The sequence below is a fragment of the Sparus aurata genome, chromosome 16 (genome assembly GCF_900880675.1).
Source record: "Sparus aurata chromosome 16, fSpaAur1.1, whole genome shotgun sequence".
Taxonomy (NCBI): Eukaryota; Metazoa; Chordata; class Actinopteri; order Spariformes; family Sparidae; genus Sparus; species Sparus aurata.
The window spans coordinates 6,629,669-6,645,940 of record NC_044202.1 but is presented as its reverse complement, the minus strand read 5'-3'; the positions used below and the strand labels follow the sequence as shown (position 1 = coordinate 6,645,940).

The 16,272-nt window shown below is 44.7% G+C and overlaps 1 protein-coding gene across 1 annotated transcript; it reads left to right on the top strand.

Moving 5' to 3' along the window:
* The first annotated feature begins 1,693 nt into the window (after window positions 1–1,693).
* Window positions 1,694–16,212, top strand: map3k9 (mitogen-activated protein kinase kinase kinase 9). Its single transcript, XM_030391989.1, has 11 exons — window positions 1,694–2,406; window positions 3,652–4,065; window positions 7,804–7,984; window positions 9,792–9,940; window positions 10,279–10,454; window positions 10,541–10,781; window positions 10,889–11,011; window positions 11,126–11,267; window positions 11,373–11,485; window positions 12,107–12,859; window positions 12,959–16,212. The coding sequence occupies exons 1-11, from the start codon at window positions 2,016–2,018 to the stop codon at window positions 13,411–13,413; spliced, it is 3,138 nt and encodes a 1,045-aa protein (XP_030247849.1). The 5' UTR covers window positions 1,694–2,015; the 3' UTR covers window positions 13,414–16,212.
* Window positions 16,213–16,272: the final 60 nt, after the last annotated feature.

The window sequence follows — 16,272 nt, the reverse complement described above, 5'->3', positions numbered from 1 at the left end:
TAAAATGACTTCTAGGTACAAATACTTTTGTTTGTTTGGATTTGAACTAACCCTTTAAAACACCAAAGTCACACAATAACACACACTAACTAACTGATCGTAACTGACATTGTATTTTTTAAAGGATTCTACAAACAAACCAAATCCTTTAAATCAAGATGAAAAATAAAAAAAATATCTGTAATCCAAAATGTTGGCTTGTGATGTCATCATTTAGGTTAAAAAAAATATTTTTTCTTGCAATCTTATAATTTTGAGAAACTGACTGAAGCTAAAAAACGGCCCTTTAACAGTTTTGACTTCATGTTTCATCTTTGACTTTTATTATCTCATTAATTTGATGAATAAGGTAAGATTTGGGCACACTATCTCATAATCGGAGTCAAATCTTTTACTTTGAAGAAGAAAATTAGAGAAAATTTTTGACTAAGTTTGTCATGATTTGGACCTCGTACATTATTTGGAAAAAAGATGAAAAGATGTTCAGAAGAAAAGGAAAACTGACGGGTGAGTCATCTTTCACTTTGTGAGCTTTTTGCCTCATCTCTTTTACTTTACTTGATCTATTAACCCAAAATTTGTACATGAGTTAAATTCAGGTTTTGATTAATATCTCACAAAAGATATTTTGACTCTTTATCCCAACATTTTGACTAAGTGACTCGTTACTCTTTTACTTAATAAGGTAAGATTTTGACTCTTTTTATCACTAAGGTCTGACTTACTAAGATTTGGGCAAATTATCTCATAATCGTAGCCACACTTTTGATTTATCTATACATTTAAGAATGATTGTTACTCACTATCATATAATAATTATACATCATATAATAAAAACAATAATAATACATTTTATATAGATAGCGCAAGACTCAAAACAAATACAAAGTACATTTTGATCCAAAGTTTCAGCATTTTATATAATAGCTTTAGTACATTTTTGATTTCTGACATTTCTACATTTATTTTATCATGACTTTAATCATAATTTTGTCTTCCGTACATCTCCTCGTCTTCCTAAACACACTTTCTTTTAAAGGGTTAGGGTTAGGGTTAGCCTGTGAAATGTGTCATGAGGTGGACTGAGGTGCTTCTGGAGTCTGCACTGTTACTGGATCTCTGCTGTGTGAAGCCTGCAGCACCTGAGCCAGGTGACGCTGTCCTTCACAGCTGCAGTATATTCCTGATGTCACACACACACACACACACACACACACACACACACACAATGTTCCAGGTTCATTTCTGTGTCTTGTTTTTGAACACAACACACATGGAGTTTGAGTTTCAACCACACACACACACACACACACATACACACACGCACACACACACACCCTGTCCTGTCCTCTCATCACACCACTGAACTAGTTGAGATTGTTCGTTTGGTTTTCCTTATGTTGACTGTTTTTTACTCCTTGCTATGGATTCTGTTTTTATTTGTAGGGACTTGTGCATGGAATTTAACATTAGGTTGAGTATTTTATTATGTTTTGGTTATTTTGGTTTTTTTTCTGAGGGGGGTCAATAACTTAATAAAGGCGACTATTTGAAGAAAAGAAACGCTTCCGTGTGTGTGTCTGTATTCAGGTTCACGCTCAGAGCGTTTGACGTTGAGTGGTGGGCGGGACCTAATGTGTTAGTGACGTGTCTCTGCGCCAATAGGAAGGTGAGGATGATTCGCACGTTGGCACAATTGGCTTAAAATAAAGACCACTGCGTCCGAGGAGTTACGGCGATGATTGGTGAGGGATTGTGCATCGAAAATCACCAAGCTGGAGCTGTTTGATAGCAGCCAGCCGGGGACCGAACGGCAGACGATGCAGCAGAATGGAGCCCCCGGTTTCCTGCGGTGTTTGTGTGCGGGATTAGCCGCTACTTAGCCGTGTGTGTGAGTGTGCGTGCGTGTGGTGTGTGTGTGTGTGCAGACGCAGGGCGCACCGAGCCGCCAGCCAGCCAGCCGCGTCAGGTGGATGCGCCTGCAGTGATCCAGGTCGCCCCTATGGATCGCGTCCATGGATGTCTTCAAACCCGCTTTGGACAATAGTTTGAGTCCCAAGGCGTGCGTGTCCTCCTCGGAAGAAGCAGAGGCAGATGTTTTTCGCTGGCCCACACCGGAGAATGGCATCAGCGCCGCGCCGGATGCGGGACCCGCCGCAGCGGGCTTCTGGACGGCCGTGTTCGACTATGAAGCGACTGCGGAGGACGAGCTCAGCCTGCGCAGGGGGGACGTGGTGGAGGTCCTGTCCAAAGACTCGCTTGTGTCGGGAGATGAGGGCTGGTGGACCGGTATGATAGCAGACCGGGTTGGCATTTTCCCGTCCAATTATGTGAGCAGAGGGAATGGCATTCCGGAGGAAATACGGGACACCCCGGAGCAGCAATACTCCGTGCCTCCTCTGCACCGTGAGTATCCCATTGTGTTTCATGCCAAATGAAATAGCTGTGCTATCCTCGCTGAACCGGAGCACAGGTCTTCCCTTGTCTGTTGTCAGAAGGCCAGATAAACACGTTGAGAGTGCTGTGTCATGGTAGGCGCAGCGCACTCCATCCTGATGGCCTAGAAACAGGCTGGTCCGGGCATCCTCGCAGCTTCAGGACCATTATTCATCACACTGCCTGTCAAACAAACAAACAGCCAGCCAGCTGCGGTCAGAGAGGCACCCCGCCTCTGCACTCACATTACCATGCACATAACAGCGTCCTGTACACGCAACTAGCATGAGTTATTAGATGAGACCTTGTGTTGTGGCGTGATGTGCATTCAGTTTCATGGTAACTGGTAGTGTTTTGCACCAAAAGCTGTGCTGCATGAGATAAGCCACATCATGCTTGAGACAAAGCTTCTGCTGCAAAAGAAAAAAAAAAAAAAGTGCAGCCAAGGCCTCAGAGAGATACAGCAATCACAATCACCCACGGTGGAAACGCTTTCTCTGCAGCAGCAAAGCAAAGCCGGCTTTCCACTCAGATAATTACACATCTCACATCTGTATCGTGGCTGGTTAAGTGTGTGTTTTCAACCCGTCCTGCCACCTCCGTCAGCCCCTGGTTGTTTGGGTACACCACACCACCTCGGCTGTCTTTGTTGGCTGTCTCAGTCTTTCATCTCTTCATGTACGCCAGCAGCTGGCCTACTTTCACACACCGTCCCACCTGAAATATTCATCAAGGTCAGTCTGCCTGGTAGGCTGTTAGGAATCCACCACGGGAGAGTTTTGCAGCCACGGACACAAAAGCTGCCGTTCGCATCAATCACGCACACCTTTCACTGAAACGCTTGACGAGGAGAGGGGGATCTTTTTTTTTCCCACCCATCCATCATTTCTTCATTCTCCTCACATCCCAGCCAGATTTAAAGACAGATGCTCACCCTTGTGTAATAGCAGGAGGGGTAGCTCCACCAGATCTTGTATTTGGGGCAGCAGGGTGGCTTAGGGAAGGCATCCTTCAACTCGGTGACCTGGTTTCTCTGAGATCCTTGTTAGCACAGCGCTGGCCTCTCTGAAGAGTAAAACAGAGAATCCCCACCAGCTCCAGACGGGCTGACCCTGACCTCTAATGTCCTCCAAAAAAAAATGTAACAGCTCTGTGAAGATCAATACTGTCTCAGGAGATTGTGATTGTCCTGAATCTCTGTCCTCTTTTTCTCAGTCCTGGAGATTGATTTCTCAGAGCTCACCCTGGAGGAAATCATCGGCGTGGGCGGATTCGGGAAAGTGTACCGCGCAGTGTGGCGCGGCTCAGAGGTGGCGGTGAAGGCGGCCCGACGGGACCCCGATGAGGACGCGGAGCAGACCCTGGAGAGCGTGCGCCAGGAGGCCAAACTCTTCGCCATGCTCAACCATCCCAACATCATGGCGCTGCTGGGGGTGTGTCTGCAGGAGCCCAACCTGTGTCTGGTCATGGAGTTCGCCCGGGGAGGCCCTCTGAACCGGGCCCTCGCAGGGAAACGTATCCCCCCGTGCACGCTGGTGGACTGGGCCGTGCAGATCGCCCGAGGGATGTTCTACCTCCACAACCAGGCCATTGTCCCCATTATCCACCGGGACCTCAAGTCCAGCAACAGTAAGATTCCCTTTGTTTCTGCAGTGTCAGGAATATCTGAATCTCAGTGGAAGTGTCATGACAAATTATCAGCTGATTCATTGATTTTAGAGTCACCAGAACATTAATCAGGGCTGCATCTTTAAACAGCTGCTTTCGTTGTCAACTGGGATGGCACTCAGTAGAGCGCATACCTCTGCCAAAGCCCAACACTCCCCTTTAAATCAATCAAGCCTGATCCAATATCACACATTTTTAATACTCCTAGATGTGGACTTTTATTTGCATCCATATAAAATTGTTCTCACTCGTCGATACCGGGATGTGAGAAAGAACTCCCTGATCTGATATGATCTGCACCAAAAGTTAACGGGGTCTATCCTGGGCCGAGACACGTCCTCCGTCTAAGTTTCCTGGAGATCTGTTCAGTAGTTTTTTGTGTAATCCTGCCGACACACCAGCCGGCAAACAAACGGACACAGGCGAGAACATAATCTCCTTGGTGGAGGTAATTAATTTGGTGATCATTATCAGGACTTCTTCTTCTGAAAAAGGCTGTAGATAATACATATGCAGATAAAAAATGTCCTAAAGGTCAAGGCAGTGTGTTCATGGTGCTTGTTATCTCTAACCAACAGACCGACGCTCATTGATATGAACAGAAAATATTAACATTTGAGAGGACAGAACCAGAGAATATTCACCTTTTTTAAGTTTCTTCAGATCAACAAAACTATTCAACAAATCTATTCTTTCAGCAGCATATTTTTCTGTTTTACATCATTGGAGATTTAGTTTTAGTGAGTTATAGGAAACTTTGTTCATATTGTTGTCCAATTATAAGGCACATCATAACCTGATTGATCAATATTAATAACAATAGTTATTTACAGCCCTTTTCCTCAGCGTCTTTGCTGTGTTCTATGCATAGTTACATTTCCATTAACTCTATGGAGAGTACAGAATTTGCAGTTTCATCAATTGTGGCACAATTTATTATATCCTGTCCTACTATAATATAATTATGGATACTCAAAGCTGTTATTTGTATCGACTGTTGGATCAATAAATGCAGATGGGAGGTTTGTTTTAAACCAAATACAGGCCAGAAAATGTGTTGTTTTTAAATCCAGCGTTTGGAAAAGTCAAGACTTTCTCCCACAGATGTTTTAGATCTCGGCTGTGAGACAGTAAAAGAAAAAACTCACACTACACAAATTTAAAATATGATACAAAACGACTGAACACGATTTAATCCGGACACATTCGGATTTTCAGTACGACTAATCACCATTCAGAAACGAGAGCAGAAAGCAAAAGGAGAGTGCATGTATGTTTGTGGAGCACATGTAATCTTGCATTTTACCCAACTGGATCCCCTAAATCCCAAGCCTATTACTGAGGATTTACCCAACGCTCTGCCCCAGCCTCCCTATTGGAGGCTCGGGTGATACACACAGCCGGCTGCTCGCCTGCCATTGGCCCGTTCGCTGGTGATCAGCTCAGGCGCTTCACTTCCAATAGGCTGCTTTAAAGTGTTAAGTGTCAGTCTAACTGGTTGCCATCCTGGGCTCTGTGGGGAAAACCCAAGCCCTCAGCAGAGGATAGGAAAGTACAAGAATGCCAGTTTACTCTTTTATAAATCAATGCAGGCGTCTAATCACACTGCTTTCAAATTTGTGTTTCTAAGAAGAGAGCTGTCAGGTTTTTACCTGATTAAGAGCCAGTGTTTCTTTGTTTTTGCATTTTGTTCTGGAGCCAGGTGGGAGTTCTTCGTGCTTTATATACAATTGAATTAAAACAGATTTCACGTCGACTTTATTTGAGGTCCGTACGGCTTAGTTGAAAAACACTCATGTTTAATCAGTGGTTACAGAAGTCGCTGGAGATGCAGGGGGAGGATGTGGCACACTGAGACCTAACCCTGTGACGCATCGTTGTGGTAATGAAGTGGTTGGTGGCAATATTATAAAGCTTAATCCCTCAAAAAGAAAAAAAAAGGCGAGCACACAGGAACCACTTAACGGTGTCATTTTTAGCCCGTGCTAGTAATGTGGTTCTGGGGATGATAATGTCAGTCGGCCTACATCTTTGATCCAGACTGAATCCTCTGGCCTTTTCCAGCATGTGTAGCCACTTCATTTTGTCCAGCTGATGGAAAGAGGATGTGTCCTAATGACTCTGACTTTCCCTCTCACATCTGGGTCTTCAGCAGGGGGTCCACCATCCCCAGGGGGTCCTCAGAGTTACTGCAGGCGGGAGGCCAAACAATGATTTGATAGTCATTTTAAAGTTTTTATGTTTTTCAAAAGCTTATATGCCTGACAATTAATCCAACTCATTATCAACAACGAGTATGTGATGACAGTCTACGCATAATTCCTCATGAAACCGTGTGAGCAGGCCAGCTACTGTTATGCTAAAACACTTTGCAGCACCGATCCGTAATGGCAACCTCGCACAGTCCACAAAACATTTCTGGAGCTTCACAGCAAAACAGCGTTCTCCTAAACAACTGGAGTAGATGGAGACTTGTTTTAAATAATGTTTGTTTTTTTAATCAGATGAGCTGCGTGGAGTCATTTTATCTTCTTTCTTGGTAGTTTGTCTACTTTTTCAAACAAGCTTCCATCTACTTCAGTTGTTTAAGAGAATGCTGAAACTTTGTTTTGGTGTGAAGCTCCAGAGATGTTTTGTGGACTATAAAACTTAACCACTTGTGGGTGATAATGACCAATTAACATTTTTGAGTGAGCCATTCTTTTAAATGTTTGAACCAGCTTTAGCAGCATCCGTCCGACTCTGACGTCATATGAAAAACTATCAATTCTGCAGCAAACCTAACTTTCATGTATTCTATTTGTAAGCTAATCCACAACGGTTTTGTTCTGTTTGCACCGTCAACCTTTCAGCCACCCCTCCTGCCTCTCGTTAACCTTACATGCCATTAGAAGACGCTCTTTCCTAAAGCGCAGTGCATTACGTTGAGTGCATACATTTGGAGCATGATCGGCCTCGGGGGGGGATTGGCCGTGCTTGTTTCATGTTCCAGCTCTCGAGCTACACGGGTGCCGGGCTTACTTCAGCCACATGTTTCTTCTTTGGAAAGTGCTTCTGTCGCATTAGAGCCACATGAGCAGCAGATGAAGGGGCGCTTGATGTGCACCGCAGCCTGCAGACACACCCTCTCCACTGGGCACAGCCACAGCAGATGGCCTGGCATTGTGGAGCTGAATGGGGGGGGAGAGTGACTGTGTGGTTGGGAGGAGCACTACTTTGCTTTAGCAAATGTTGTACGTTGTCTTTTTTACAGCCTATCAGAGCAAATGGGTGTGTCGGAACCGGGCTATTTCTGTAGTTCAGCTGTAGTATTTGTTTGAGATGTTAGCACTGATCAAGGTTTTTCATCTCTGCTTCCCTCTGTTGTAGTGGCTCACCGTTTCTTGGTTTCTCTGTTTGTTCTCTCTTTTCTCTACTCCGCTTTTATCCCCCCAATCCTTTCATCATGGCCTCCCACCAACCGCACCCTGTTTTGTTCATCCACCGTGTGTCTAATGTTTTTTTGCGTTTCCGCATGCATTGTGTTGTTTTTTTTATCGTGGGCCCGGTGTTCCCTCTCCCGCTGCATTACAATCCCTGGTGATGATTACCCGAAACCTTTTAATTTTACCGTCAACCCACCTGCCTATCTGCACGCACATCCACCCTCCCCCTCCCCTACATCCTACCAACCACAAATCCCCTCATCACCTCTCTCAGTCCTCATCCTTGAGAGGGTTGAGATGGAAGACCTCAGCAACAAGACTCTGAAGATCACAGACTTTGGGCTGGCTCGAGAGTGGCACCGCACCACCAAGATGAGCGCCGCTGGCACCTACGCCTGGATGGCTCCCGAAGTCATCCGCTCGTCTACGTTCTCCAAGGGTAGCGACATTTGGAGGTGGGCTGAGGAGGCGCATCGTGCAACCAAAAAAAAAAAAAAAAACTACACCCAGGTTTTAGAACTGCTCTGGAAACAGAGCCAGGAGGAGAATCAGTCTGTCGGCCGTGCATCAGGAAAAGTTCAGCTCGGGCAGCAGTTGCCATAGTAACGAGGCACCGACTGGCACATTGGGAAAGAACAGACTATTGTGATGAGACGGAGACAAAACTAGACGAGGCGACAGAGTAGATATAACTATAAATATACACTCAACATTAGATTCATGTGCTGTAAATATAGCAGACAATATTCACATTTTTAAGAAGCTGGACTCGATGGATTTTGATTTGGCATGGTCATTAATTGGAAGTTGACAAGTTGTACACAGGTGTATGTGATGCTTGTGAGGAGTTACAGGGTACAGTTTGTTAGTTCAAGCATCTTGGGCCATATCGGGGGCATTTCCAGTACTGGTATCCGTATTGGACAACCCGAGATTATCCATTTATCCATTTCATTCTCGTACTAGAGCTGCAGAGATATAGCAGTAAAGCTTTCCATTAAGGTCCTTGTAATAAGTGTTAGGAAATATCTAATAAGGTCCTCAAAAGTCCTTGTTCTCACTTTAGATACGGTGGGCTGCACAAAGCATAGTTAAAGGAGACATTATGCTTTTATTAGCTTCTTGTTCATGTAAAAGATCTTGACAGTTAAAAAGGTCAGAGTCTGCACCAACTGGAGCTCCTCTCTCCCACAGAAAGCACTGCTCCCGAAACACACATCGTCAGTAGTCCCGCCTTTAATGCCGTGACTTCATGACATCACACTGCGTCACCATGTCACACATTTGCATGATTTACGCCTAGCAGCTTGTTTGGCACGTAAGGATTGATTTAGCACAGCTGCTCTGTTGTTGTTGTTAGCGGTACTGGGTCGGGCGTGTGTGAGCTGACCAATCGGAGCAGACTGGGTATTCGGGAGGGGGGAATTTAAAGAGACAGTGCTTATTACAAGGACCTTAATTAGTTGATCGACAAAAGCTTAATCAAAATGGTTTCATCAAGCCAGAATTTAAGCAAAACTGTTCTACATCATATTAAGTAGACTCTCATTGGGGTTTTGGATTGTTAGTTGCACTTTGAGGACGTCATCATGAGCTCAGAAGCACTGTGACATACATTTTTTGACCCAATGATTCATGGATTAAACAAGAGACTAATGAGGAGATTACTCAATAATATAAATAACCATTAGTTTAATTTCCAAGTGCAGATTAAACTAGCTTTAGACGGTGTATGAATGCCTATGAACCTCAGACATAAGAATTTAGATCGTCATATTTTCAGACCACTAAGACAAAGATGACCATATATGAATATCAAATGTGACTCACTTTCACAGTGCAGTGATGCTGTGAGACAGTCTGATTGCTTCACTGTTATGTTTCTCTGATGATTTGTTGCTGTGGCTGAGCTGTTGCTGACTGAATGTGGGGTTTCCCAGGATTAACGTGTGATCAGTGAGAGAGCCAAGAGAAGGCAGCACGACTTATAATGTAATGACAGTGAAAAGGAGTACTGACACTACTTTGTCACCCTAATCAATATTTAACTCTGGAATAGAATAAAACGTTGGTCAAATGATAATACTAAATAATTAAAATGGTTTGTTTTGCCCTGTTTAATGGCCACATGAGTCAATAGTCACTCAATAATCCCACATTTTCTGTCTCACTTTGATTTTTACATGAGTGCAAAATTTGATGATTTACATTCAGCATCTGTTTTCTGTGTTTTTCCTTTCCCCCCTTATTTGGACAATAAAGTTATGGCGTGCTGTTGTGGGAGCTGCTGACAGGAGAAGTTCCATTTCGGGGAATCGACGGTCTCGCAGTGGCTTATGGGGTGGCGATGAACAAACTGGCTTTGCCCATTCCCTCGACCTGTCCGGAGCCCTTTGCACGTCTTATGGAGGGTAAGAGGAACACATTTGGAAAATAAAAAATGATCGGTTAGTTATTGCAGAACTGTCTCCAGTCTTTTTGTCATGCAGAGCCACTGGCATAACCACATTACAAGCGTCAGTTAATGTGCCAGAAACATACTTTTGAACATTTATAATTAAAAAAGGAAACGCGTCAAATTATCCACTGCGGCAAGAAAAGCTTTTGAAATATGGCTCAGCAGCATCAGATAAACAAACAGACTAGATTATCACTCTCTGGATCCACTTAAAGAGCCAAAAATATTTTTTTGCAGAGAAAAAATTGGCTCAAGTCTTTGAGAGTGTTTTTTTTTTATCTTTTGCCACAGAGTGCTGGAGTCCAGACCCTCACTCGCGACCGCTGTTCACAACTATCCTGGACCAGCTGACGGCCATCGAGGAGTCTGGCTTTTTTGAGATGCCAGTCGAGTCCTTTCACTCTCTGCAGGACGACTGGAAACTGGAGATCCAAGAAATGTTTGATCAACTGAGGACCAAAGAGAAGGTAAAGATGGTCGAATGTATTTTTAAAATATGCAGCTAATCCGTTCAGCTGTTTTACCCCCGTTGCTGCACTTTGGCAACACTCAGGAGCTGCGATCGTGGGAGGAGGAGCTGACCCAAGCAGCGCTGCAGCAGAAGTGCCAGGAGGAGGCGTTGAGGAGGCGCGAGCAGGAGCTGGCCGAGCGGGAGATCCACATCCTGGAGCGAGAGCTCAACATCATCATTCACCAGCTCTACCAGGAAAAGCCTCACGTGGAGAGCCGGCAGGGCAAGTTCCGCCGCAACCGCCTTAAACTCAAGGATGGGAACAGGATCAGCCTGCCTTCAGGTACGCTGAACAACTGTGGAGCATCATCTGGAATTCAGGTTGTTAATAATAATCAGGCCATACATTTAACTTTAAATTAACAGATGTCTTTTTAAATCTTTATTTAGATTTTCAGCACAAAATCACCGTGCAGGCGTCTCCCTCACATGATCGGCGGAGGAGTTTGCTCAGCAGCGGCTCCAGTCCTCAGACCAGTCCGCCGATCCTGCCCCGCCTGAGAGCCATCCAACGTAAGAATCTTGTATTTGATATTTAATTTTTTGATCTTTATAAGAGCACAGAGTTTGTGTGTGTGTGGTTTTGTCCTTGAGGTCAATTCTCATAATGTATGTGTCATCTTGCAGTCACACCAGGTGAGGGATGCACAGCCTGGGGTCGCACCACAGGTTTCCTCCAGGATGACGAGGAGAGTGAGAGGAAGGGGTCCAGGAAAAAAGGTAGATCCCGGGGATGTGGCCCACAGAGGGAGCACAGTGCTGATGCCAGGTAAAAGTCGACAACTTAACTCAGTTCAATGAGATACTTTTAAAAAACAAAATCTGAATTAGTTTGTCCTTACTTCTGTCTTTAAATATCCTTCCTACCTGACAGTGTGAAGCCTCCCCATGAAGGCAGCAGGCAGCGGTCCTGCAGCGCCCCAAACCTTCGAAGGTCCCCGAGACACAGTCCAGCAGTGCCTGGAGTGCCAAGCCTTGTGGAGATGGGTAAGCAGGACCAACTTAAATCTATTTTGTCACTCCACATAATGATACAGAGAGTGGCTGCAGGCTAAGGGTTAGAGAAGTGGCAGACTGGCTGAGAAAACATGGAAGGGGAAAGTGAGTGAGTGAGTGAGTGAGTGAGATACTCCACTGCCACATAGCTCTTAGTGGTTGCCCTGAAACTCACATATGTGCACGTTTGCAGCTTTGTGAATGTAAACAGGCCGAAAAAAGCATCACACACACACACACACTGAGCAAAACCAAGCTTGAATGCTTGGAATTCAAGAAGCACTGACTAAGTTTGCATGCACAAAACATTCTTTTTTTTTTTTGCTACTAAACTGTTTACAAGGCTAATGAAAATGGATAAAACACTAATATTCCTGTTTGCATGCAGCTGTTCTTACTCCAGTTTACGTGCTCTAACATGTCATTAATCACGTCAAAACATGGACATACATTGGCCGACGGCTGACAGTGTGTCAGAGCCCTCAGGGGGATTATCACATGATATTCAAATCTTGTCGACTGTGAAACATAAACTACTGAGTCATCTGCGCATTATCTTCTATATATGAGCTTGGCTGGACCAAATTAACATGTGAATGATCTTACTTATAGAAAATGAAGACTGCTGCTTCACTACTGAGCCAGGTGCAGCTCCTGGTCAGTCCTACCTCTGCATTCCCTTCCAAAAGGAGGGTAACACAGCTGCTGGTGCTGACGATGACGGAGATGAGTATTGCCCCAGCGTTCAGGTTCCAGGAACACCGCCATGCAGGAAGAGCCCCGGTGGAGGCCGGCGGTCTGAGCTGGTCCTGCTGGGCTGCGGAGCTCTGCTGGCAGCCGTCGGACTGGGATGCAACCTGCTAACTTTATCCCAACCGGAGGAGAACATTAAATCACGATGGGAGGGCTTCTTCCACAGGACAGTGGGCCAGAGGAGGAGCACCAGCCCCCCGACTCGTAGACTGTTCCGGCGGGAAAGCCCGCTGAAACCCTCGGCGCCCTCGCTGCCTGAGCGAGGCCTGCCGTCCTCTTACACGCTGCTGTCCTTATCTTCAGTGTCTGACTGCAACTCCACACGCTCGCTGCTGCGCAACGACAGCGAGGAGTTGTTGGTCTGCCGCCCTGCCTCACCGCCTCGTGTCTCGCAGCATCAGGCCGCCCAACCCCCAGTCAACCCTCTGGTCAACACCCACCTTGAGAGCTTCAAGCGTAACCCCCGCCAGTCCCTGACCCCCACACATGTACCCTCGGCCCCGAGTTCTTCACGTAGCTTGCGTCGAACACCATCAGACGGGGCCATCAAGAAGAGCTGCCTCCCTAATAATCTGGAGCCACTGCCAGAGAAAACGGCATTAGAGAGCACAGGTAAAGTTCTAACCAAAACATTTCAGTATGTGAATATAACGTTTTATTTTCTCTCAGTGTTTTTCTTTATTCTTTCTTTCCCTTTTTATTAAAAAACAGGTGGCTTCAGAGGCTTGAAAGACGACTGTCCCGAGGTACCCCGACTTCCTGATCCAAATCTTGTGTTCCCTCCAACTCCCCGTCGTCGCTGTGCTCCCGAACGCCCCAAAACCCTTGACTTTGTGGCCCGGCCTCGGCCCTCACCGCGGGCTCGCTGTGATGTGTTTTGGGCAGAAGTGAGGCCCAGGGGAAACGGACAAAACCTGGGTAACGGCGAGTCCCCTGCCCACACATCCAGCACAGAGACACCTCCTACTGTAGAGTTTGGTAGAGACCCGGCGGTTCTGCCCACCCCCATGGAGGCGCCGACGCCCTACTCCCCCCGCAGGAATGAAAACCTGTTGGATCAGCTGGACGAGGGACAGTGCCGCGACGGAACCGTCCCCCTCTGCAGACCGGAGATCAGCTTTCCCAAAGACTCACCGTACCACTATAGACCCGGATTCTGGTCCTGAATCAGCCCCAAGTGCATACGCCTCCCATCTCAAGGAGGGGACTACTGGTAGCCTTTGGATTGTAACAGGTGTGGGCCAACAAATACTCACAAAATGAATCCGTTTTCAGCTTTAATCGGGACTTTATGAAGGTGGTTCACCTTTCTCCACGTACAATATTTTCACTAAATTACAGGAAGACATTTACTTTTAATATTTGGCCTTTCTGACATGTGTTGTGATGAAAATCCTTCTATATGACATCTAAATCTGCTAAAACAAACCATGCAAAGTATTTGAAAGTCTTATTTGACCCAGGTCGGGTTGGTTAATGCATTAACACTACTTGATTTCTCTCAGTTATAGGAACACTGTCATTTGTCAAGCTGTAAAGGCTGCTTTTCTTTGGGAACGAGCTGATTAATGGCTTTGTAGCAGGATGCCATTGATAGTCACAAAGCTTTACATACTTTTTCTTAATTTCAAGCCTGAGTTCAAGATTGTGCATTTAATGAAGTGCACTTTTGGAAAGCGTCATGAATGTAAAGCTTCAGGGTTTTTCCATTTGTACGAAACGTGGTCTCTGATTATTTGTGATTTGTCTGTTTAACTCACTCTCCTGCGTTAGCGGCTGATGGATTCCTGTTTTGTGCTGAGCACCTGTCATCACCAATCACTTGTACAGAGTAATATTCTGGGTACAGGGGATGCTGTTGTGTAATATGAGCAATTCCTTGCGTAAGTCTCGAAACAGTGTCGGAACAATAACGTCTGACACCGTCTCGAGTCCTGTACGGCGAACTGTACTAGGAGAGGGATGTCGCTGCTCCTTGGGTTTGAATCGGGACCGAAACACTGTCAGGAAGTCACAACCAGATATATCAGAGAGCTCAATAAGTCTCTGTGGAGTTCAGTTCTGTTTGTGAGCCTGACAGAGCCGCTCGTTTGGGTCCCGACCCACCAGTTGAGACATGTTTCTCCGAACTAAAAAGGGAACTATGTGTTTGTAACTGTGTAAAATGTCTGCCTCATAAATTGTTGACCAAGATAAGATGAGGGATGTGAAGTATCACTTGATTATGTAAGCAGCAAACTGCATGAACCTGTCGAACGGCACACAGGTGAAAAACAGGCCCTGGTGGCATGTGTGGAAGTTCATTCTTGCTTATTTATATTTGCAATGATTTATTTAATTTCACTGATGTATTAATTTATTATGATGGTTTATTTTTATAATCCGTTGCACTTGCCTTGATTTTTGACACTCGTTGCTGTTCCATGAATGTTTTAAGAGTGAGCGTGGCTTCCAACAAAACGCTGCCACATGTGACTTGCTTCGTATTCGTTTTGTTTGTTTCATGCATTTTCAATCACCTTCAGGTTGTTTTTTTCATTCTTCTGCTGCAGGTTTTTTCAACATCTTTAACAAGGGCACAAGTTGTTCCAATCCCACCGCAGAGCCAAAGCAGACAACCTTGAAAATCGATTAATTGTGGAACTGTAAAAACAACAAATGTTCCCTGGTCGCAGCATCTCAGCCGTGAGATTTGCTGCTTTTCTTTATCTTGGCTAATTTCAAACTGAGAATCAAGAATGTTTTTGACAGTTGGCCTTGAAAAATGCTCATTTTGATTGACAATTTGGGCTTAGGGAAATTGCCTTGAGTGTTTTTTATTTTATTTCATAAACATTAAACAATTGTGGAGCCTGACAGATACTAAATATTTTGGGCCAATGCTGATATTAGGGACTAGACAATTTTCTGTATCGATATACTGTATATTTTGGCCGATACTCTTATATTAACAGAATATATACATAAACACGATTTTTTTTGCAATAATCCCCCCAAGTGTGTTCATTAACATATGTAATGGAGTCAGGGTATTTCAAAGTTGGATGATAAATTGTATCGTCCAACATGACAGTTCACAGAAAACAATAAACTTTGCTGGTAATTTAATGATTGTAAATGGCCACAAGCATCTTTATATGTAACATGTTCTGTAATAAAAGGTGTCAGCACATATCGGACAAAATATATGCAGATATACCGATTTACTGTGGTAGCCAACATCGGCCAGTGATATTTGCCAACCAATACATCGGTCAGGCTCCAGTCAACAGATTAAGCATTAACCGCGGCCCTAAATCCAGAAGTTGCAAGAAGTTATTACCTTCAGCTAAACACAGTGAACCTGGTTGTGCACATTGGTTAGATTTTATTTCCAAATTTAAGTTGGGTTTGTCTGGACTGGACTGGAGTTAAATATAAATGTTGACTGTTATTTAAACCTGCTTTACAAAGAGCTCCCAATGTTTCAGGCATTGTCCGGTTACTGGTGCTAACAGAGGTGATAAATCCGACCAATTAACCGTCTAAAAAAAAAAAAAAAAAAAAAAGAGCTAAGTATCAATTATGTCAATGGTCTGAATGCCTGTTTCTCTCATTTAATTTTCAAATGTCATGACGCCTCTCAGCCTGGAGGACCGCACTCTCTCAGATTTGATCTGTCTTTCTCCAAAGTGTGACTCATTGTACATGTTAATGTGAATGCTTTTTCTCTGAGGACTGTGCAGAATGTGATCACGTGATCAGAGTAAAAAAAACTCAGCATTTCAACTAAGGGTGATAGTTGGAACGGAAGCTGTTCCTCTGAGGTGTTGCCATGGCGTGATTATCTGTCTGAAATGTTACCACGAATAAGCTGATCTTACCGTTGCTGATGGACGTTGTTCAGGTTGGGAATGATACTGTTACTGACTGACTTGTATTTGCACTGGAACACACTGATTTGAGTAAAATCATAGTAAACAATCCAACTGGGTTATTTGTGTATCCTTCTTGAATTAATCAGTATATGACTTTCTGTACCTGCC